The sequence below is a fragment of the Culex pipiens genome, chromosome 3 (genome assembly GCF_016801865.2).
Source record: "Culex pipiens pallens isolate TS chromosome 3, TS_CPP_V2, whole genome shotgun sequence".
Classification (NCBI taxonomy): domain Eukaryota; kingdom Metazoa; phylum Arthropoda; class Insecta; order Diptera; family Culicidae; genus Culex; species Culex pipiens.
In genome coordinates, this window is record NC_068939.1 from 790,926 (window position 1) to 812,493 (window position 21,568).

The following is a 21,568-nucleotide window of genomic DNA, read 5'->3' on the forward strand; positions in this document are numbered from 1 at the left end:
CGGGACATATGGGGCGAATTGGGACAGCAGTTCTAACCATGTTGGGGCACAATATTTTGATTTTTCTGGATGGTTTCGGATAGAACAGACTCAGACCAACAAAATGTGTACATCCATTTCCAAATTTAAAACCTTTAAGTGCTCTAAAAACTGCTGTCCCTATTCAGACTGTAGTCCCGATTCGCCCCAGATTACGGTAACCTAGACGACCTCGCTTGGAATGTGGTTCTCTACCATTCGTTTATGGCTTTAGCGCGTTCACTTGTACATGCATACAGGTAATATGGACTTGATTGCTCTCGACTGAGACTGGGACTGAGACTGGACTCTCTGTTTGGAGCTGGGCTCTTTTGCAGAGGCTGAGCTGGATATTTGGAGAGTAAGAATTAGGGCTTGCTAAGTGCAGAAACAAAAACACATTTTAATTGATTGTTAAAATGATCTAGTTGATTCATTGAAAATAAGCAAATAATATTGCATTTGTAGCAAAATCACTCTGATTTACGAACTTACGTAAGCACAGCCATTCTGACTTTTACCGAGCGTCTGCAGTCAACTGGAACATTGAATGTCTTCCCCCCATGATCTCAACCGCTACGCTTACGAATGCATGAATGAATGAATGATGTATTTGCTGTCAGAGGCATTAATAATCGCAAGCCAGCCTCCGCAAATAAAACCTAGATATATGTAGAAAAGCACAACCTTTCCAGCATCCGAAGCTAAAATGGGCTCCGGCTTAGTAAGTGCCGCCGGATCGCATAGCTATGGTCGCTGTCTAACGGTAAAACAGATTTATAATACACCCCCCTCTGACCCGAGTTTCCCTGTGAAGTGTGCTACGAAGCCCCGCAAAAAGATTGCCTCAGCACTATAGGCTGTAGTGCATATGCACTTACTACACTATTACTGCCGTGCGATGTTCTGGGCTCCATTAATCCTGGAGTAAGAATGGGGCGCCTTCATTAAATGGCACCCGGATAAACGGATAATGAATTGTTATGACTGAGTGACGTTTGAAAAGTGAATGGATATGCATGGTTGGTTACGATTTCTAGGCTCTTGATTCTAAATAATTATTTTATTCAATTAATATTAGCACTGCAATTAAATATAAACTTTTGAAATTCTGCTCTTATTCAAATGAAACATGTATGGAATGTGCTCTTAATAAATATACGTGAAATAGAATGCATTTTACTGAATATCCAGCACGATGACTTCGTCGCCCATGCTCTTGAGTGTTTTGTATCGATTCGTGTGTACCGCCATATCGATCAGATTAGTGTTGGTGAAAAAGTCCAACAGGACGGCATTTGCCCGCAAACTCCAAGGACCCCCGAGCATCCGCATCAGTTTTGGGTTGGTCAGATTGGCACGTTCCTTGGGCATCAGGTAAATCTCCTCGGAGCTCTAAAAATAAAGGTTTATGAGTTAAAATTTAAAAAAAGGGGACTTCTCGTCACGTCCAATGGGGGTAATCCATATAACTGTTTTAATGTTAAAAATGATAAAAAACGATGATTCAATGATATTTTGTTGATTTGAGCTTCCATGAAAACCAATTCCTTCAAAATATGGCGAAAAATCAAGAGAAAAATTATTTTTCTAATTATTTTAAAGTTTCAAGTTTTCAAGTAGTGCATTAACTCTTAAAAGAATCCTTTATTCTTGTTGATTCTCTAATTTCTATTGCATTTACTTCATTATTATGAAATCTGATCTATTAAATTAACAAAGTGTTCAACCACCAGGCCATTCCATTGACTAAAAAATACTCACTGAACTGCTTTGGTAGCCTTGGACGCCATGAAAGCTCCATCCAATGTTTTTCGGTGCGTCCGGATGCTTTTGGGAGAACAATTTATTCATGAACTGGCCCAACTCGGTGTGCTTCAGAGAGGAACTCGAATATTTCGTCCACGGTGCCCAGATAAGGTCGGAATCTGAAATAAAGAATAAATTTTAAACCATGCGCGTAAGCAGAGGTAGCCATCTGTTTGTCGATTCAGTGCTCAACGAACGTTGAAGTGGTATGCAATCTTGCGAGCAAGTCTCGGTCTTTCCATAAATAACGTCATTATTTAAGTTAGTTGTGGTTTGGTTGAGCGTTTTAGCAGACTAGTCGACTAGTCGAGAACAGAACACTGATGAAGTCGGCAAGTAGTAGACGAAATACGTATCTGTCAAGATATTAAAAACATATAGTGGAATTAAAAGGAACAACTCGTCTCTTTGTATTCACGTTAAGTTAGATAGTAACTACGACTAATGAAGAGAATCCTGAAGAATAATTTATTTTGCTATTTATTTGGTATATCAACAAGTTGTTGTTGTTGATGATTTTATTAAGAAAACTTTATCCCTATGGGTTATTCGCTCCCATATTATTAACAAATAAATGTAGTTATGAATTATTCATTGTATTTATTGGTTATTACGTTTTAGAGTTTTCTACAATATACTTCTTTACATCATTCAAAACTTTACAGTACTCGAGTTAAATGTTAGAAGCATGTTTGAAGTAAGAAAATGAAAAAAATAAATTTAAACTTCGGATAATCGAATCTGGGCTGTAATTCAAATCATTTAGAATGATTGAGATGACAAATATAGAATAAATAAACAAACCCAAAACTTTTTACGAACATTTAGGCACAGCATATTTTATAAATACCATGCGTCTCCTTCAAACATTACAAAATTATATTTTATCAAACGTTATGTTGAAATACAATGCGTCTCCATCATTGTTTGACTGTTCTGAGGAAATGTAGTAGCTTTAAGTGAAAAGAATATTAATTTTATATTGGTTCTTAAGTATTGAACTTAACCGTAACAAGATGGGATGCTCCCCCCTAGAGAACAGTTCTCTCTGGCTAACCCATATGGAAGCAACCATCTCACTGATTTGATTCATTTGCGACACGATGCTCGTACCGGTCAGAAGTTTGTTTTTATTGCTAGTGATATGGATGCGAGGTTCAATCGGTGCTCTGGAGCAGAATAGTGAAGAAAGTAAAACAGAAAAATACGAACCGACGTGGGCTAGTCTGGATGCTCGACCTCTTCCGACCTGGTATGAGGACGCAAAAATTGGAATCTTCATACACTGGGGTGTGTACGCAGTCCCAAGTTATGGCTCGGAATGGTTCTGGATTAACTGGAAGGGTAGTTTGATTGTGGTGTTTGTTTGCAAGTGTTGGAGCATTTCTAATATTATTTTTATTTTAGGCTACAAGTACGATGAATACGTCAATTACATGAAAAGCAATTACAAGCCCAGCTTCACTTATCAGGACTTTGCAAGTGACTTTACGGCTGAGCTGTTTAACGCTACCGAGTGGGCATTGCTCTTTGCCCAATCCGGAGCACGGTACGTAGTGTTGACCAGCAAACATCACGAAGGGTACACCTTGTGGCCATCGAAGTATACGTACAGTTGGAATTCGGTTGATGTCGGACCCCATAGAGATATTATTGGGGAACTTTCAACGGCTATTCGGAAAAATACGAAGCTTACGTTTGGAGTTTATTATTCGTTGTTTGAGTGGTTCAACCGTTTGTACAACGACGACAAACTACACGTTTTCCTCAAGCATGAGTACGTTGACAATAAGGTGTGGCCAGAGCTGAAAGAGCTTATCAACACGTATAAACCGGAGGTGCTCTGGAGTGATGGAGACTGGGAAGCTCCGGATGGCTATTGGAAAGCAAAAGAGTTTCTTACGTGGTTATACAACGAGTCTCCCGTACGTGATACGGTTGTAACCAACGATCGCTGGGGAATAGGAACGCTCTGTCTTCATGGAGATTTTTACACGTGCTCCGATCGTTATAACCCAGGTGAGTCACATGATCCGCTATCTTGAATCTTGATTGATGGTTCCAAATTAGATCAAGTACAAAACAAAAATCTATGTCATAACAACGATATCTCACTTGCAGGAGTACTTCAGAAGCACAAATGGGAGAATGCAATGACGATTGATAAGAAGAGCTGGGGTCATCGGCAGAATGCAAAGCTTGAGGATTTTGTCAGCTCGGCTGAATTGATTGGAGAAATTGCCAGCACCGTGAGCTGCGGCGGAAATATCAACATCAACGTTGGACCTACCAAGTATGGCACAATTGACCCCATCTTTGTGGAGCGCTTGACCGACATGGGAAGGTTTGTAGGTTTGATGTAATCTTGTTTCAACTTGCTAACCATTTCTCATTTTAAGGTGGCTAAAAACAAATGGTGAAGCGATTTACAAATCTCGACCCTGGATCTACCAAAATGATACCTTAACCTCTTCTGTTTGGTACACATCAAAGGAAGTTCAAACTTTTCACGGCAAAGATAACTTTACCAATGTTTATGCCATTGTATTGAAGTATCCACTTAAGTCAAACAATGTGATCCTGGGAGCATTTAATCACCTGTACAAAAATATAATCCAAATAACTATGTTGGGATTCAATACTAGCTTAAAGGTAAAATTCATTTTTCATTTAACTGATGGATCTGAGTATTAATTTAAATTTTAATTATTTTTTTTTAGTGGAAACCAACTGAAAACGGGATTATGGTGGAATTTCCGCTGAAGAATGAGATTGATCGCTTACAGCTTAACTATGCTTGGACTTTGAAGATAGTGCTGTCCTCGGTTTAAGTCTTAAGCTAAAGAGTGCCTTTTTCGAGCCGCATTCTGTTTTTGCCATATTTCTAATAAAACTTATTGAAAAAAAATAGGACTTCTCTCAGAAAAAAAGTTTCTAGAGTTTGTTTTTTAAAAGGTCCAATAAACCAAATTTTCAGTTTTTTGCTTTTTGAGTGTTTTTAATACCCCTGACTCAAGGCGTTTTCAAAAACACCCAAAAAGCAAAAACTGGAAATTTGGTGGACCTCTTCAAAAAAAAAAATAAAAAAAAAAACTGCATGATTCTTTATATTAGAATGAATCTAGTTATCGAATCATTGTTAAAAGGAATACCAAAGGAATTGTTAAACGAATTGTAAAAAACGGTCTTTGAACATTATGCATACAATTTCTGAGTTAAGTGCAAAAGTGGTGAATCGCCCTGATTCTCCATACAAACTTTGGAGGTAAATCATTCGGCCCTCTCTAAAATTTATGGATGAAACCAAAATGCACGCAAATTTGGAGACCTTCTAGTTTATACCTCCTCATGATTTAAGAATGTGTAGATAATGATTTGGTTGATGAAACTGGACTAGCCTCAAGCCTCAACAGTGGAAACGCACAGTACTTGGCTGCATTTTACCGATTTAAGTAATTTTGGTCTCGTTTGATGTGAAAAAAGTAACAAAAACTTAATATAAACCAGTTTTAGTGTGGGTTTGTTGACCAACATTATTGATAATATAGTATCATTTTGGAATGAGTACATCTTTTATGTCAGAAAAATGCGTATTTTTCAACCTGAAGAAACGTTATATTAGTGAGATTTAAGTGAAATAATAAAAAAAAAAAAAACTAAGGTAAACATAACAAGGTGCTTTGCTAAGGGGAAATATACCCATTTTTTCACTCTAAGCCGTTCGACCGATTATCATCACTTACATGATACATCAACAATGGTGGGTTGCTTGCTTACTTTTATTTGAGCTATTTGTTACTTTGGAACAGTCAAAAACACTTTATGAAAGCTGAAATTTATGATCAAAGTGCTGATACGCCGATAATAGAAATAGGCTGAGAAAGAGTATTTTTCCCCTACTTATACAAATAAATTTGAAGCTGGAATTAAACATCTACATTTGCGATTTAGCAGTAGAGTGATGCACAGTAAAGTTTGCCATCACTTCTCAACGGTCTCCAGCGCCGTTGGTTTCATGAATTAAATAATGACTGCTCGTTTGATTTGATTTAAGTCCGTTTTTTTGCTTACCGTTCAGACTGGCAGCGTGATTGTACGTGATGAGGATGTATTTGCCCTGGCGACGCATGTCTTCGATTGTCAGATGGTACGAAACGGTTTGATCGTCGTCTGCGTTTTCAAAGTATGGTCGCCGGTAAGCCAGGTCCCCAAGCTCCTGGTCCAAAATGGACAAAAATTCGGCATGCTGCTCCGGGTGGCTGTGGAATCCAAGGGGGAATCGACGAAAGTCTAGAACAATTGTTTCCTCGGAGAGAATCACAAATCGGCGAATATCGTGCAGAATCGGTAGTATCCAACCAACGCGGTAACCCTCGTTCATGACCCAAAAGTTACGGGTGCTGTTGTGGTAAGGATGGTATCCGATGGAGAAATCCAAATAACGAACTCCAAACACCAACTGAGTCCAAATATCCAAATCCTGATGAAACCCGACCTTCTTCAGCAGATTGTTGTTGGCATTGGCCTTAGTTTGGTAGCATGCAGAACAGTGGGTTCCGGGCAGGAAAAGGTCCTTCAACGACACATTCCCAATGCTCTTTTCCGTGAACATCCAGTTCGGTTGGATTTTTAAGCAATCGAAGATTTGCAGCTTGTTGAGGTGATTATAACTGACAAGGTATATGTCAAAGCACAGAGGCTTCGCCCGACGCTTCGGGATGTGCCGCAAGACTTCGTCGTAGCTCCATCCTCCGGGAAGTCGCTGCTTGCCGAACTTTTGATTCGTAATAACTTCACCATTCTTTCGACCGTTGACTTCGATTTTTAGCACTGGTGGATCATCCGAAAAGGCTGGATTTTTTGTGTAGAGCCCAATCCAATCTGGAGGCGACTCACAATCGGGACCCCAATTGATCACTACGGAAGCATCTTCAATGTGTCTGGATAGAGACGACAGGGTTAAGAATACGGGGCAGGTGTCGTTTGCAATCGTTGAAATTACAAAAACTGTTAACAAAATACCGGAAACACTCAAATTAAACATGACTCGAAAAAATGTCTGAATATCGGCAACTGGAAAAAGAATTAGATATAGGACACGCACGTCTAACGACCTTAAACTCTGAGGACTGACTGAGACTGAGATGTCGCTCGGCCGTTTTATTGGTCGACTGCACATTCGTGTGTTCTTTAAGTGACGGTAACAAGTCAAGACAGCTATATCTTGGGCGGCTTTCCTTGGTGATATGGAGACAGCGATAAAAAAGGATTATGCTGCTCACTTAATTGAAACTAATTTGTACTTTTGTTTGTGTCTTTTGTTATACTGCCTTTCATCGCATAATTGTTCAACGTATAAAGACTAATTCGTGTAATATAGGACAACTATGCGAGGAATGGTAGTGCATCATTTTTTTTCTTTTTTCGTAGGTAGAATTTAGTATTGAATACCGTAATCTGGGGTGAATCGGGACTACAGTCTGAATAGGGACAGCAGTTTTTAGAGCACTTAAAGCTTTTAAATTTGGAAATGGATGTACACATTTTGTTGGCCTGAGTCTGCTCTAACCGAAACCAACCAGAAAAATCAAAATATTGTGCTCTAACATGGTAAAAACTGCTGTCCCAATTCGCCCCATGTGTCCCGATTGACCCCAGTTTACGGTACATTAAAATAAAAATTGTCGTGTGGCCTTAAAATCGTACTACAACTGTTCTAAATTTGGATGATGTGTGCTTATTAATCATCACACACCCTCAAGTGTCCGGTAATCTCGAGTAGTAATCAACTTCAAGCGCTCCAGAGGTTTGATTTCGATTGGGGTCTCATTGATGTTTTGGTCAGCCGCTTGTTTGAACACCTGTTGCAGTGAATTGCCAACATACGCAGTAGGTCTGACACAGGTGTTCTGATAAGAAATTGAAATTTACAATATATGACGTTCCTTACGTTGGAAAATTTAAGGCATTTCTACAGCTTTTAACCGGTTAACGTTTATGATGCGGTGTAATCGTTTCCGAATAATCAGCTTCCTGTTTTTTCTTGCTTAGCTCTTCCAGTGATGGGACTGTGATAACAGGGTTCTCTGTCACGTTCGTTTTGAGAGTTTAATGAAATGATTACATTTAATAAAGATGCGACGAATGGTTTTTTATGTTCGAGGAAAACGAAAGGGCAATGAACGATGCCTTAGGGCGTCCAATTTTCCCGGGTTTTGAATTTCCCGGGAAACGGGAAAAATATTTTTGGAATCCCGGGAATTCCCGGGAAATTTTTGAAACAGTAATAAAATTTTTGTTTTCATTATATTTGTTATTTTTTAAAAGCTTACACCAATAGCATTAGCTCAATAATATTATTTGGTGATAATTTACATTTCAATCAAACTAGAACAACAGTTTTTAAATAGCTAAAAATAAATTGAAAATTGATCTTTTATTTTGTTCTAAGCTACAATTTTGTATCTAATGAGATTAAAATGAAAAAAGTACTTTATAAATATATTTATTGTATTTATTTTCAAATGACTAGAAAGATTTGAAAAATTTCTTTAAAAATGACAAAAAAACAAGAAGCGAAAAAATAAAATGATATCAGTCAATTTAAAATTTTAAATAATTTGTTTTATATGATACATCAATTATATAAAACAAATTTTACAAATTATCTATAACATAATATTGTCAACTGGGAAAATCGGGTAATCTGAAAAGGTACAGGAGATTTTAAAGCAATAAATTTGGAAATTGGTGTTCTAATTGTTTTTTTTCTGTTCCTGTTTCAACCGAAGTCGTTCAAAACATTATGCAAAAAATAGCATAAATCGCTGTCTTAATTCATTATATTTGTTTTGATTTGTCCAAGGTTCTGGTGTTTGATGAAAAATAATTTAATATGATATATTTTTCTTTACAAATTTAAATCATAAATATGCGTAAATATAATACCCAGTCTTTTAAAAATATAAAATAAATTGATAAAATTTAAAGCGCTAGGCATTTTGTGGATCTGTACACAAAAATTTTAACTATATTCCCTGATAACCCAAATAAATTGATAAGCCAAATTAATTAATTGGTATCTAGAGTTTTTTAAAGGTATGAACAAAATTTTTAATGTTTGATTTTGGGTGTTTTTAAATCTGCCTTGAGTCAAAGATATTGAAAAGCACCCACTAAACTAAATTTTTAAATTTTGTTCATAAGGCCTTTTTTAAAATAGCTCCAGATAAATACCGAATACAAATTTTAATGTTTTAAAATTCTTATCGTTTACAAATATGTTTTTTTTTTTTCATTTTCGGGAATTCCGGGGACAAATTATTAAGAATCCCGGGATTCGGAAATTCCCGGTTTTGGAAAAATCCCGGGAATTTGTTCCGGGAATTCCCGGGATGGACGCACTAACGATGCCATTTTTCTTTGAATTTAATTTCAAAAATTGCGAATTTCTTTTCATTTTGAATTCTGCCATGACTGGTAGTGAGTAATTAGTTTGATGACGGGGTTACAGAGTGAGACAGACTTGATTCATAATACATTTTAGATTATATTTTTGCTGAAAATGTTAATGTTTTTTTCGATTTAGATATTACAAGTTTTACAATTGTTTAGTGATAAATAGTATGTTTGTTTGGACAACTTGTGGTCTTATCTTTGGTTTTGGAGCCAGGCGTCGAAATAATGACTGTGAATCCATTACTACAGTTCTAAATTTTGTGAGTCATTCTTTAAATCAATGGGAACTATTACACTTTATTTCAAATTCATTTTTTTTCTCAAATGTTCGTCATTACCAATATTAAATTTGTGTGAAATGTTTGCTTTGTACAAAACTGTGCTAATTAATAGTAATATAGTGAAGGATTCAATTGAAAATTGTTCTTTTTACAGTGTTACTCCGGATGTACTGCTTACATCAACAATTTGTATCCAGATATGGTTTCGGAGAAAATTCTAAGCAGAATTTCTCACGAATAAATACCGGTAGTTCGTAATGCAGTAAACAATTGCTTTACTAGTACGAAAAACCACAATGAAAATCCCAAAGGACGTTGTGTGGTAAGATTTCTGTCCATTTCGTTTACAGCTGTTTGAGAGTAACAATTGAAAAATACTGTCATAATGCAAGACATCGAGATTGTAGGTCCATTACACAGCATTCAACAAACAACTCGAGAGTTAACTGAAACACCATGTGAAAATTGAAACGAATTTATAATTTGCAACAATAAAACATTTTTATTACTATTAGCTCGGCGTACGCATTTCCAGAAGCATGAAACAATATGAACTTGCAGTTTTACCAACAGAGGAACTAAATCCACTTAAATAACTGGGCACATTTTGTTGTACTCCTTCAGTTGATCACACTCTTTGCCATCGGTATAGTCTCCGGCCGGGCACTTTGCGAACATCATCATGCCCATGCAGCGCATGATTGTGCCGGAAATTGGGTGGCAAATTTTTTCACCTTCGAAGCTCGGTTCAAGCTTAGCTCCGGCTTCTATCTCGTCCATCTTTGATTCGGCCATCTTGAAACATTCGTCCAAACTGTCCCTGATGACCATTTGCCACTGTGGCATATCCTTCACAGCATCCATAAACATCTTGGTCATATCGTCCCGATTTATCATACCGTTGGCATAGAGGCCCGTAGCGTTTAAGCCACACTCTGCAATGCACTAAAAATGTGAAAAGTGAAAATCTTTCTTTTTATCAGAGATGAAAGGTTGCGAAAATTACACATCCACGGGGAACTCCGTCCATTTTTATCTGCTTTTTAGTTTGTTCGGCGTATTTCTGATAGCAATCCATCATGATATCTTTATCCAACAACATCGGCATATTGCAACACTCCATTGGGTTCTGAAAGTAATTGTATGTTTGTTACGTGCTGTGATTTCGCCAATGTTTCTATTTTTTTCTAAGGTCAACGTTGGCTTTGTTTTTCACTAACATTTTCTATATTTTGTGTAAAAACAAGTATGCTGTAGTTTTTTTTTCGTCTCTGACTATGCCTCTATGCATTTCTCCACAGTTTAAATTATAATGGAATCATTATATAATAGAAAATGTGAAAAACAAGCCAAAAATTGAAAAGAGTGGCTATAAAAACATGAAAAATCTAAAAAGGCAAAAGGTAATGAATAAAAAGGTAAAAGGCAGTAGAATAAGCCAAATACTAACAAACATAAACCTAACTAGAAATAAGCAATTACAAAAACAAAAATGAAACAAGAAAACAGCAATAACAAGTAAAGTTTTTCGTAGAACAAAAGTTGCTCAAAATGACCTCCTGAACACGGGAATAATAAAAATCTTCGAAAAAAATGTGTGCATTAGAGGGGTGAAGTCTTACCTTTTCTACCGGTGGTCCATTGGCACAGGGGTTCTCGGCTCTTGAAATTGTAACATACAGGAGCAATGCAGCTGCAGCTACAGACACTGTGAGCACTAGCTTCATGATTCCCGATTGCGTTGTGATATTTTTCTATCAGATTAAAAAATGTGCTACTTCCGCGAATAAAAAATCGAAACTGATTCTTTCTGCCTCCAACGGGAGAGTTTATATTCGTATGGTTTGGGATAATCACTTGTTTGCGAGAACAAATACCACAGATGCATTTATTCAATGAAAACCGGTGGAAATTGCACCCATCTTCGGTCGTTGATGATGCAAGGGGAAGTGCTCATACATTTGAATACGAATTTGAAAATGTAAAATTTTGATTGAAATGGTGAATGTGACGGTTTTTTCTTTTAAGTCGCATGTGTAAATTTCTAATCTCAAACTCGTGATTATAGTTTAGTGCAAATGGCTAAAGATTTTTTTCCTTCTATATATTAGATGATGAGTGAACTCTGAAAACTTTGCCAAATATTGATCGTTTAATTAAAAATTGCGATATATACCTTATTACAATTTACATAAACTCCAAGTTGTCAACGAGTTCATCCCAGAGGTGAGTAAGCATATTTGTCATCATTTGCTATATTTGACATCGTTAGTTGGAAACGTAACGAGACTGAATTTCCCTTATCATGGTGACCAAGTCATGATCAGGGTTATCGAGGTACCTCCAACTCTTTCATTGTTTAAAGATGATATCAGATGACAATCATAATCATGATGCTATTTTTTTAAATTATACGTTAGCGTTAGCATTTGAATACACACTTTGGGTCTTAGTGTGAATTAAAAAAAAATGACCAGCATTTGGTAGATGTTTTCAAAGATTTTCAATGCAATGTAAAAGTGATACTTTTATTTTATCGAATTATACTGTGATTGCTGACTGTCACGCACAAACAATTATCTTTGCGTGACAAGCCGCTTGTGTATGTTGGCTTATTACACTACTAACTCTGATGTGATCGTGAATTGGTGTACTGATTTGTTGTATACAATAGTGACAGCTTTATGCAAAATCAATTCAGTGGACACTTGGCGTGGTACTGCCTCAACTTTATGCAATCTTGGTTATTCTCTTGAAAAACATTTTCCGGGCACTTGTTGAACATTTTCATCCTCATGCACCGAATAATGTGACCCGAGATTGGGTGGCAAATCTTTTCGCCCTTGTAGCTAGGTTTCAGCTTGGCACCTGCCTCAATTTCTTCCTTATTGGCATCAGCTTCTGCAAAACATTCGTCCAGCGTGTCCTTCACTATCGGCTGCCATTGGGGATTGTTCTTTGATGAGGCCAAAAAAAATTTTTGGGTTTCCTTGCGATTGATTTTCCCATTTTTAACGAGTTTTGTTGCGTTTGTAGCACATTCGGCAACACACTGTTGTTGATCATGTGAAAGAAAAGATGAATCGAGTTTTGAAAATGTATCAAATTTTTACTCACACATCCACGTGGAATTCCGTCCATTTTGGATTGCCGTTTCGTTTGCTCTCCCCATTTACTGAAGCAGTTCATCATTATGGAGGGTTCTACCAGATCTGGCAAAGCACAACATTCTAATGGGTTCTGAAAATGAAAATATAAATTCATTTTGATCATCATGGATTTACAATGTCTTACCTTTTCCACTTGTGGTCCTTCCGAACACGGATTTGTAGTCAAACAAATAGTTACACTTAAAATGAAAATAAAAACGGCGATGCTGTTACGGAGCATCTTACTGCTCGATTTACTAAATTGCAAATTACAACATAATCTCTGTTCGATACCATTTTATATAAAAATGGGAGCAAGTGGGAGGTACCAACCAGTCAACCTCTCATCAACTGTCACGGCAACTGATAAATCAATCAAACGCCATAACTTCAATAACAGGTGTTACTCATTTGAAAACTGAACAGCATCGGATGTATTAGAGGTATAATTTACATTTATAACGGAAGTTGTTTATTTGAAAATAGTTCATTAAAAATCAAATAATTTATTTTCGTATTACTCTATTTAGTAGTACTTATCGCTTCTTTTTGCGATGGCTGCAGTCATTAGACAAAAAATAACCTCAGCTGTCTTGCATTATTTATGCTTACAACTTCGTTCTGCCGCAAAAGCCTGACAGCGTTATGCTAAACCAGTAAAAAAAATAAAAAAGTATGTAATTTTAACTAAAAATATAATTACATTTTACTTTCAAAGCATGAATTGAGTCAAGAGGCGTATGACTCAAAAAAAAAATAATGGCCTTCACCAACTAACTTTTTTTACTGAGTAGACGATACATCCCGATGGAGGACCAATTCCAGCGCATGCGGTTTGAGTGCCAAAACAATCAGCACATATTTTGGGAGTAAAGTAGTGTTAAGGAAGTTGTCACTTTGAGAGAAATCGAGCGTTTTTTGTTGTTGCAGAAGTTAAGATAATTCAGATGGCAACAGGCATCTTATATGTGAAACAAAAATCCAATAAAGTCAGCGCATTACAAAGATTTCCTCAAAAGTAGCGGAAAGCCAAGGCCAAGAGGAGAGTGACTTTGGTGCAAATCAGCTGATTTCATTTCACGGTGCTGCCTTGAAATCGATTTTTCAATGTTGCAAAAGGAACAAATCAAAGTGGCTAGATGGAAATTTTGGATGTAGATAATCCTGGATTGATTGAAGCCCGGTCAAACTGTTACTTAACAAAAGTCACCGCAACGTAATCGTTGGCCGGAACTACTGGTGGAAAATCGATACAAACACCTAGTGGTTTGAAAATGTGGTGCACTGTGATAGGAATTGTACTCGGGGTGATTGTGGCCCTGTACGCGCTATTTGAGTTGCACTACTTCCTGCGGATGTGCCTTTGTGTAATTGCAGCGCGGTACATCAAGAAACGAATGCACATCCTGGAAACTGCTACGGTTTGTGGTGAGTTTGGTGTTCAAGTCTTAACATAATTTTATATTTTCGGAAGTAGATCGATACGTGGAATCAATTATATGTATTTCATATGAAATAGTAAAACAAATATTATAAATCATTTTTTGTATTTCTCTGCCCTACAACTTTGAAAAACATTGACTCAATCTATAAAATAATCCTGCAATATTACAAAAAAAAAATTAATTTAAAAATAATAACTTCTCGATTATTGCAGATTTCAAAAGTACATTTTCCCTTCTAAAGATATTTCAAAAACAACAGTAATAAGAATAACACAAATTGGCAGCGGTTGTAAAACTATTTCTGCCTTATTTTTTTCTGATAAAGACAACTTTTTCGAAATTTTGAGTATGTCATCAAATAGAGCGTCATCAAATTTGACATAAATGTCGCTTTGAAACCAAATATCCCCATTTCAGGCTGTAATTTATTGAAAAAGGTGCAGGTGGTTATGTTACACATGACCAGTATGACAAAGAACTTTGCAAGATGATTGTTGAAATTTTCGATTAGAATGTCCGGTCCAAATTCCCCTCTTATAATAACCGTCCTATCGAACTAAGGGGACGGAAATTGCAAGTGGAGCTGAAATAGAAATCGAAGTGAAATCAATTTACTTTCCTTCACCACTCGAAAGTTACCAAGATGCGGGAATGTTTTTGCAAAGCTGTTGCAAGCAATTGGCGGCAGTAAAGGAAATTTGAACAGCAGACATTAAAAACTACCCTTTACAGGGCTCTTAATGATTACGAGATAGTTATTCTAAATTTCCAGAAACATATTTTCACAGTGGCACAAAAAAATGTGCATCGCAGTAATCTATTTATTACTTCCTGCCTAATAAGCAATATATTTTAACTGCTTAGCATTAGCATATTTTAACTGCTTAATTTCAGATAATGGCCAAATGCAACTTTTTATGTCCAGTATCAAAAATCATTAAGTTTGATACCCATATTGCCCCAACTCTTACGGTCCGGCAAATGTCCCCCCATCGGAACATCCGCGGGGCCTCCGGCCACTCCGGATTGTGGCCACTACTGCCAAAATGTCAAATTTCATATCCAGTATCAAAAACCATAAAGTTTGATACCCATATTGCCCCAACTCTTACGGTCCGGCAAATGTCCCCCCATCGGAACATCCGCGGGGACTCCGGCCACTCCGGATTGTGGCCACTACTGCCGAAATGTCAAATTTCATGTTCAGTATCAAATACCATAAAGTTTGGTACCCATATTGCCCCAACTCTTACGGTCCGGCAAATGTCCCCCCATCGGAACATCCGCGGGGCCTCCGGCCACTCCGGATTGTGGTCACTACTGGCGAAATGTCAAATTTCATGTCCAGTAGCAAAAACCATAAAGTTTGATACCCATATTGCCCCAACTCTTACGGTCCAGCTAATGTCCCCCCATCGGAACATCCCCGGGGCCTCCGGCCACTCCAGGTGGTGGCCACTACTGCCAAAATGTCAAATTTCATGTCCAGTATCAAAAACCATAAAGTTTGATACCCATATTGCCCCAACTCTTATGGTTCCGCAAATGTCCCCTTATCGGAACATCCCCGAGGCCTCCGGCCACTCCGGATTGTGGTCACTACTGCCGAAATGTCAAATTTCATGTCCGGTATCAAAAACCATAAAGTTTGATACCCATATTGCCTCAACTCTTACGGTCCGGCAAATGTCCCGTTATCGGAACATCCGCGGGGCCTCTGGCCACTCCGGATTGTGGCCACTACTGCCGAAATGTCAAATTTCATATCCAGTATCAAAAACCATAAAGTTTGATACCCATATTGCCCCAACTCTTACGGTCCGGCAAATGTCCCCCCATCGGAACATCCGCGGGGCCTCCGGCCACTCCGGATTGTGGCCACTACTGCCGAAATGTCAAATTTCATGTCCGGTATCAAAAACCATAAAGTTTGATACCCAAATTGCCCCAACTCTTACGGTTCGGCAAATGTCCACCCATCGGAACATCCGCGGATCCTCCGGCCACTCCGGATTGTGGCCACTACTGCCGAAATGTCAAATTTCATGTCCAGTATCAAAAACCATAAAGTTTGATACCCAAATTGCCCCAACTCTTACGGTTCGGCAAATGTCCACCCATCGGAACATCCGCGGAGCCTCCGGCCACTCCGGATTGTGGCCACTACTGCCGAAATGTCAAATTTCATGTCCGGTATCAAAAACCATAAAGTTTGATACCCATATTGCCCCAACTCTTACGGTCCAGCTAATGTCCCCTTATCGGAACATCCGCGGGGCCTCCGGCCACTCCGGATTGTGGCCACTACTGCCAAAATGTCAAATTTCATGTCCGGTATCAAAAACCATAAAGTTAGATACCCATATTGCCCCAACTCTTACGGTCCGGCAAATGTCCCCTTATCGGAACATCCGCGGGGCCTCTGGCCACTCCGGATTGTGGCCACTACTGCCGAAATGTCAAATTTCATGTCAAGTATCAAAAAACAATAAAGTTTGATACCCATATTGCCTCAACTCTTACGGTCCAGCAAATGTCCCCTTATCGGAACATCCCCGGGGCCTCCGGCCACTCCAGGTGGTGGCCACTACTGCCAAAATGTCAAATTTCATGTCCAGTATCAAAAACCATAAAGTTTGATACCCATATTGCCTCAACTCTTACGGTCCGGCAAATGTCCACTTATCGGAACATCCGCGGGGCCTCTGGCCACTCCGGATTGTGGCCACTACTGCCGAAATGTCAAATTTCATGTCCGGTATCAAAAACCATAAAGTTTGATACCCATATTGCCCCAACTCTTACGGTTCGGCAAATGTCCCCCCATCGGAACATCCGCGGGGCCTCCGGCCACTCCGGATTGTGGCCACTACTGCCAAAATGTCAAATTTCATGTCCGGTATCAAAAACCATAAAGTTAGATACCCATATTGCCCCAACTCTTACGGTCCGGAAAATGTTCCCCCATCGGAACATCCCTGGGGCCTCCGGCCACTCCAGGTGGTGGCCACTACTGCCAAAATGTCAAATTTCATGTCCAGTATCAAAAACCATAAAGTTTGATACCCATATTGCCTCAACTCTTACGGTCCGGCAAATGTCCCCCCATCGGAACATCCGCGGGGCCTCTGGCCACTCCGGATTGTGGCCACTACTGCCGAAATGTCAAATTTCATATCCAGTATCAAAAACCATAAAGTTTGATACCCATATTGCCCCAACTCTTACGGTCCGGCAAATGTCCCCCCATCGGAACATCCGCGGGGCCTCCGGCCACTCCGGATTGTGGCCACTACTGCCAAAATGTCAAATTTCATGTCCGGTATCAAAAACCATAAAGTTTGATACCCATATTGCCACAACTCTTACGGTCCGGAAAATGTCCCCCCATCGGAACATCCGCGGGGCCTCCGGCCACTCCAGTCCAGGTGGTGGCCAGTTCCAATGATCGACCCACGCGACCGGCATGTCTTAGCTGGTCCTTGCCTCCAAGCCATCTGCTCCCGGACCTCCAGGCCGTCTGCTACCGGGCCACCAGGCCATCTGCTTCTGATGTGTCCTCGTCGTCGTCCAGCAATAGAATGAATTTTCGGGACCGACCGAGCCGAGTTTTGTTGGCTCGTCGACGATCCGAAAATTATGAGGTGGAGTGGGGGAGATTTTAGATACATCAATCTCACGTCTCTCGATCGACTGATTGGGAAACGTTCGTTCATCCAACCAGCGTGCACCAAAAAGAGGGGAAATTTGCCGAGAGGGGAATTCGTCACGTAACGTTTTCGCTTCGCGAAAATTTTGGATTGACACCACGTATAGAAACCTTAGGACAAAGTTCTTTGTCAAAACACGTATTTTTAATTGTTCAAAATTTATATCTCCGTCACGAGATATAAAAAAATGGTCAGTTATGATGTTGGCATAAATCGTAAAAATTACTTTCGTTACTTAATGAAAAAGTGACCATAAAAAATCACACATAAAATGAATTTTACTACGATAGCTCTTGTTTTCGTCCTACCGAGCTCATATTTGCCACACTAAGACAATTCATCCCCTTAATTAAAATTTTACTACCATTATTTGTTTATAGCTATGAAAAAAATTGTCTTGCGAATTTGTTGCAAAGAAATAAAAAAAACCGTTGTTTCCGCCCGGGATCGAACCGGGGGCCTTCCGCGTGTTAGGCGGATGTGATAACCACTACACCACGGAAACAAGTGATCAAAATGCCTTAACAAAGAAAAAGCGTTGATTTTGTTTTCTCACAACTTGCACTATGCAATACACTCGTTACTGGATTGGAATAAATGTTGGGCCAGCATTTGAAAAGGGCGTTGCATTCTGATAATACTTTGTAATTACCCAATACTCTTATTTCACATTCTGTGCTGAAAATAAGCAAAAAATGCTGGTGAAACAATAAATTGTACGATGTCTTCGAATGTTGCCTCAGAGTCCGCGGTTTATCTTCTATTTTGTTTTTTATTTGTTGAGATTTCTTCCAAACACTTTAGTTTTCATTACAGTTGAGCTGATCAAACCTAATTGTTTTTTTGTTCTTTTTCCAGGTTTATGCCTTACAAATGACGTCGACACGTTATTATACCACATGAATAATGCTCGTTACCTGCGCGAGGTAGACTTTGCTCGGGTTGACTTTTACGAAAGGACACTTCTCTGGCGGACAATCCTCAGCAAGGGCGGATCGGTGGTTCAGGGAGCAACGACCATTCGCTATCGAAGATTTATTCGTCCATTTACTCGTTTTACTATCAGTTCTAGGGTAAGTTATTCTTGATCAATGATTACCTATGCCAACAAAAATTGTTTCTTTTCATTTTATCAATACAGATCGTATACTGGGACAATCAGTCAATTTTCATGGAACACCGATTCATCGGTCGTACGGATGGCTTTATCCACTGTATCGCGTTGTGCCGACAACGGGTCATTCAGTGTTCCGTAGAGGACGTCATGGCGACGCTGCTGAAGCCCATCGAGACCGCGACTAGTTCGACCGAGTGTCTGGAAAAGCTCGAGAATGGCATCGAAAGTGGTGGAAATGTTACGACTGTGACCACTTGCGTCGAATATGCTGCAAAATTGAAACCGGAAATACCCCCGGAAGTGGCCAAGTGGCTTGAATGGAACGACATTTCTAGTGCTTGCTTACGCAGTGGATGTTGATCAGATTTTATTGACTCACAGGTAGGGTGAAACTAGTAAATTAATGAAAAGGCTAACTTTATTTAGGTAATGTTTCCTCTTTCAGGATTTGAAATGTGTGCTATCCTGCTTTTTACCTTAACAAAACGAGACAAAGATGAACACAGCTTTTCTTAGACTTTCTTATTGTTGATTCTGTTGGAATAAAACCATCAAATTTTAAATTATGTTTTGAAATTGAGTTTCTTTCATTTGAAATTATCATTAACTTGTTTTTCCATGCTGTTTATTTACCCATCACCCAAAACATAAAAGATTATTTTTGAATTTTGATCCGCCTAATTTTTCTTGGGCGTTGGCTTTTGATCAAAGATGGTGTAGAATGGACATTGGGTCAAATGTTTCTTGATTTCAAGGCATTCAGTCTCATTTTTCGCAAACTTTTTATCCGGACAGTTCTGGAAGTGGATGACCAGTTAGTGAAAAAAATAGTTTTTTTGTTTGTTATCAACTTTACCTTATAAACAGACACGTGCACACATTCCATGATGAATCCGGCAGCGGGGCTGCAGATGCGGTCATTTTTGAATCTTTTCTGCAGCTGCTTGGTGTCGGCTTCAAACGAGGCACGTCTGGTTTCACTTTGCTCCAAACAATCGGTTACAGCATTTTCAACGACACCGACCCAAACTTTATCTTCCAGCTTTTCCACGAAGGTGTCCATCGCTTTCTCATCATTAACGCCTTTTTTGCGGTTGAAAATTCCAGTTCGGTTCATCACGCACTCCGACATGCACTTTGAAATGAGACAAATTTCCTCGTTATGACTTACATTATTGTCACCTAATGTCAACGGTAACTTACATCCGGTTTGACTTGGTCCTTGTCGTCCTTTGGAGCTGGGAAGAGTTCCAGGCATTGTTTCACGATGGTAGGATTCAGCAGCTTCGGAGTTGGACAGCAGTAAAACGGATCAATTTTGAACTTCTTGTTCAGACAACTTGCTGGAACGTTTTGCTCTGCTGCAAGAGTTAGCTTGACAATAGTTAAAAGCACTAAAACTGAAAGTGTGGTTGACTTCATTTTGTTGGATTAAAAACTTTGGGAGTTAATTTAGTGAATATCACACTTGTACTGAATACTGAATGGTTTTACGCTTATTTATATGCTGGAGATATCAATTTTAAAGTCATTAAAACAGGCTGCTAATGTGTAATTGACACCAAATTCAAATGTTTCCTATGGAGCATGAAGGATATTTTTCAAGGTTTTTTATTTTCATATTCCTGTCATTAAATACGCATTATTTTCCAAAATACTTATCGGTTCGCTTTGCTTTTCAGTGTTTTTGATGGAATTCATTTTCAAACTTTTTTTCATGATTTTACATGTCGAACCTGTTTTTTGTTTCATTTCAAGATTTTTTAAATTTCACAATACTTTTTAGGCATGGTTAGTTATGCAATAGCCTTATAATTTAGAATCTAAATGTCAAATCCAAATTTTCTTGAATATTTATAGGTGAACCATCAGGTTTAATTGATTGGAATTTTTTTCAATGATTTTGTTCTTTTTCGGATACAATTTATTCAATAGCTCCCAGATAATTTTGGGATAATTTTGAAGTGTGCGTTGCAAGAGGAGGGTAAATTTGAAATAAAATGTGCACTTGTCTAAGGCTGTTATAAACTATAAATAAAGTTTTTGCAATTCCGTCGTGAAACTACTTACCTTTCCTGTCATTCTTGAACGACGAAATAGCCTACTTTTCTGTACCAAAAATAACAGAATCGAATAGCAACACTTTTCAAAATAAATGCTGAAAAGTTCTACTTTTCAGCACTCAAATGGGTGCTGAAAAGTTGAACTTTTCAGCACTTGTTTCGAAAAGAAACACTTTTCAAAATTTTTTTGATTTAAACGATTTATTGACAAAATACATGAAAATTCGACTTAAAATTTCACTCAATGGGTGTTTTTCGAAATTGCAAAAAATGTTGTATGGAACTCGGTGCAAAACTTGATTTTTTCAGCACTCTTCGTATTTATCCAACTCGGTGAACCTCGTTGGATAAATGTACGACTCGTGCTGAAAAAATCCTCTTTTTGCAACTTGTTGCATAAACTACTATTTTGTCACCCCCCCCCCCTCTCCTTTAAAGTCAGCTCGAAAAATCAGGGGGCAAAACAAATATTTTTACACAAAATTTTAAAGAACACTTTAGTGAAATCAACTGAAATC

The 21,568-nt window shown here is 38.5% G+C and overlaps 6 protein-coding genes and 1 non-coding gene across 7 annotated transcripts; 2 read left to right on the forward strand and 5 right to left on the reverse strand.

Annotated features, from left to right (window-relative positions):
* Nucleotides 1–1,060: 1,060 nt before the first annotated feature.
* On the reverse strand, nt 1,061–6,917 carry LOC120427616 (uncharacterized). The gene is made up of 3 exons (XM_039592496.2): nt 5,899–6,917; nt 1,783–1,946; nt 1,061–1,413 (listed from the first exon to the last, which is right to left on the reverse strand). The coding sequence occupies exons 1-3, from the start codon at nt 6,869–6,871 to the stop codon at nt 1,198–1,200; spliced, it is 1,353 nt and encodes a 450-aa protein (XP_039448430.1). The 5' UTR covers nt 6,872–6,917; the 3' UTR covers nt 1,061–1,197.
* Nucleotides 2,889–4,718, forward strand: LOC120427617 (putative alpha-L-fucosidase). The gene is made up of 5 exons (XM_039592497.2): nt 2,889–3,171; nt 3,235–3,846; nt 3,949–4,171; nt 4,227–4,479; nt 4,548–4,718. The coding sequence occupies exons 1-5, from the start codon at nt 2,931–2,933 to the stop codon at nt 4,656–4,658; spliced, it is 1,440 nt and encodes a 479-aa protein (XP_039448431.1). The 5' UTR covers nt 2,889–2,930; the 3' UTR covers nt 4,659–4,718.
* A 3,131-nt stretch (nt 6,918–10,048) lies between the features above and the next one.
* Nucleotides 10,049–11,385, reverse strand: LOC120427624 (general odorant-binding protein 66-like). The gene is made up of 3 exons (XM_039592506.2): nt 11,189–11,385; nt 10,573–10,695; nt 10,049–10,511 (listed from the first exon to the last, which is right to left on the reverse strand). Exons 1-3 carry the CDS (start codon nt 11,291–11,293, stop codon nt 10,155–10,157), a joined length of 585 nt encoding a protein of 194 aa, XP_039448440.1. The 5' UTR covers nt 11,294–11,385; the 3' UTR covers nt 10,049–10,154.
* LOC128092270 (uncharacterized) lies at nt 11,204–13,482 on the reverse strand. The gene is made up of 3 exons (XM_039592507.2): nt 12,861–13,482; nt 12,684–12,806; nt 11,204–12,618 (listed from the first exon to the last, which is right to left on the reverse strand). Exons 1-3 carry the CDS (start codon nt 12,954–12,956, stop codon nt 12,259–12,261), a joined length of 579 nt encoding a protein of 192 aa, XP_039448441.1. The 5' UTR covers nt 12,957–13,482; the 3' UTR covers nt 11,204–12,258.
* Nucleotides 13,483–13,585: 103 nt separating this feature from the next.
* Nucleotides 13,586–19,464, forward strand: LOC120427622 (protein THEM6). Its single transcript, XM_039592503.2, has 4 exons — nt 13,586–14,143; nt 18,729–18,943; nt 19,012–19,368; nt 19,433–19,464. Exons 1-3 carry the CDS (start codon nt 13,990–13,992, stop codon nt 19,345–19,347), a joined length of 705 nt encoding a protein of 234 aa, XP_039448437.1. The 5' UTR covers nt 13,586–13,989; the 3' UTR covers nt 19,348–19,368; nt 19,433–19,464.
* Trnav-aac (transfer RNA valine (anticodon AAC)) lies at nt 18,303–18,375 on the reverse strand. The gene has a single exon. It is a non-coding gene; the product is annotated as a tRNA-Val (tRNA).
* A 131-nt stretch (nt 19,465–19,595) lies between the features above and the next one.
* LOC120427623 (general odorant-binding protein 67-like) lies at nt 19,596–21,012 on the reverse strand. The gene is made up of 3 exons (XM_039592505.2): nt 20,191–21,012; nt 19,844–20,122; nt 19,596–19,784 (listed from the first exon to the last, which is right to left on the reverse strand). The coding sequence occupies exons 1-3, from the start codon at nt 20,407–20,409 to the stop codon at nt 19,665–19,667; spliced, it is 618 nt and encodes a 205-aa protein (XP_039448439.1). The 5' UTR covers nt 20,410–21,012; the 3' UTR covers nt 19,596–19,664.
* Between the last annotated feature and the right edge of the window lie 556 nt (nt 21,013–21,568).

Coding starts and splice junctions, on each gene's coding strand:
- LOC128092270 (XM_039592507.2), bottom strand. CDS start 12,956: ATGCTCCGTAACAGCATCGCCGTTTTTATTTTCATTTTAAGTGTAACT. Junction 12,807..12,860: donor AAGGACCACAAGTGGAAAAG/GTAAGACATTGT, acceptor TTTCATTTTCAG/AACCCATTAGAATGTTGTGC. Junction 12,619..12,683: donor ACGGAATTCCACGTGGATGT/GTGAGTAAAAAT, acceptor GATCAACAACAG/TGTGTTGCCGAATGTGCTAC.
- LOC120427616 (XM_039592496.2), bottom strand. CDS start 6,871: ATGTTTAATTTGAGTGTTTCCGGTATTTTGTTAACAGTTTTTGTAATT. Junction 1,947..5,898: donor TCACGCTGCCAGTCTGAACG/GTAAGCAAAAAA, acceptor TCTTTATTTCAG/ATTCCGACCTTATCTGGGCA. Junction 1,414..1,782: donor AAGGCTACCAAAGCAGTTCA/GTGAGTATTTTT, acceptor CTTTATTTTTAG/AGCTCCGAGGAGATTTACCT.
- LOC120427624 (XM_039592506.2), bottom strand. CDS start 11,293: ATGAAGCTAGTGCTCACAGTGTCTGTAGCTGCAGCTGCATTGCTCCTG. Junction 10,696..11,188: donor ATGGACCACCGGTAGAAAAG/GTAAGACTTCAC, acceptor AATTACTTTCAG/AACCCAATGGAGTGTTGCAA. Junction 10,512..10,572: donor ACGGAGTTCCCCGTGGATGT/GTAATTTTCGCA, acceptor TCACATTTTTAG/TGCATTGCAGAGTGTGGCTT.
- LOC120427623 (XM_039592505.2), bottom strand. CDS start 20,409: ATGAAGTCAACCACACTTTCAGTTTTAGTGCTTTTAACTATTGTCAAG. Junction 20,123..20,190: donor AGGACCAAGTCAAACCGGAT/GTAAGTTACCGT, acceptor CTCATTTCAAAG/TGCATGTCGGAGTGCGTGAT. Junction 19,785..19,843: donor TGCACGTGTCTGTTTATAAG/GTAAAGTTGATA, acceptor ATCCACTTCCAG/AACTGTCCGGATAAAAAGTT.
- LOC120427622 (XM_039592503.2), top strand. CDS start 13,990: ATGTGGTGCACTGTGATAGGAATTGTACTCGGGGTGATTGTGGCCCTG. Junction 14,144..18,728: donor GGAAACTGCTACGGTTTGTG/GTGAGTTTGGTG, acceptor TTCTTTTTCCAG/GTTTATGCCTTACAAATGAC. Junction 18,944..19,011: donor GTTTTACTATCAGTTCTAGG/GTAAGTTATTCT, acceptor TTATCAATACAG/ATCGTATACTGGGACAATCA.
- LOC120427617 (XM_039592497.2), top strand. CDS start 2,931: ATGCTCGTACCGGTCAGAAGTTTGTTTTTATTGCTAGTGATATGGATG. Junction 3,172..3,234: donor GTTCTGGATTAACTGGAAGG/GTAGTTTGATTG, acceptor TTTTTATTTTAG/GCTACAAGTACGATGAATAC. Junction 4,480..4,547: donor GATTCAATACTAGCTTAAAG/GTAAAATTCATT, acceptor ATTTTTTTTTAG/TGGAAACCAACTGAAAACGG.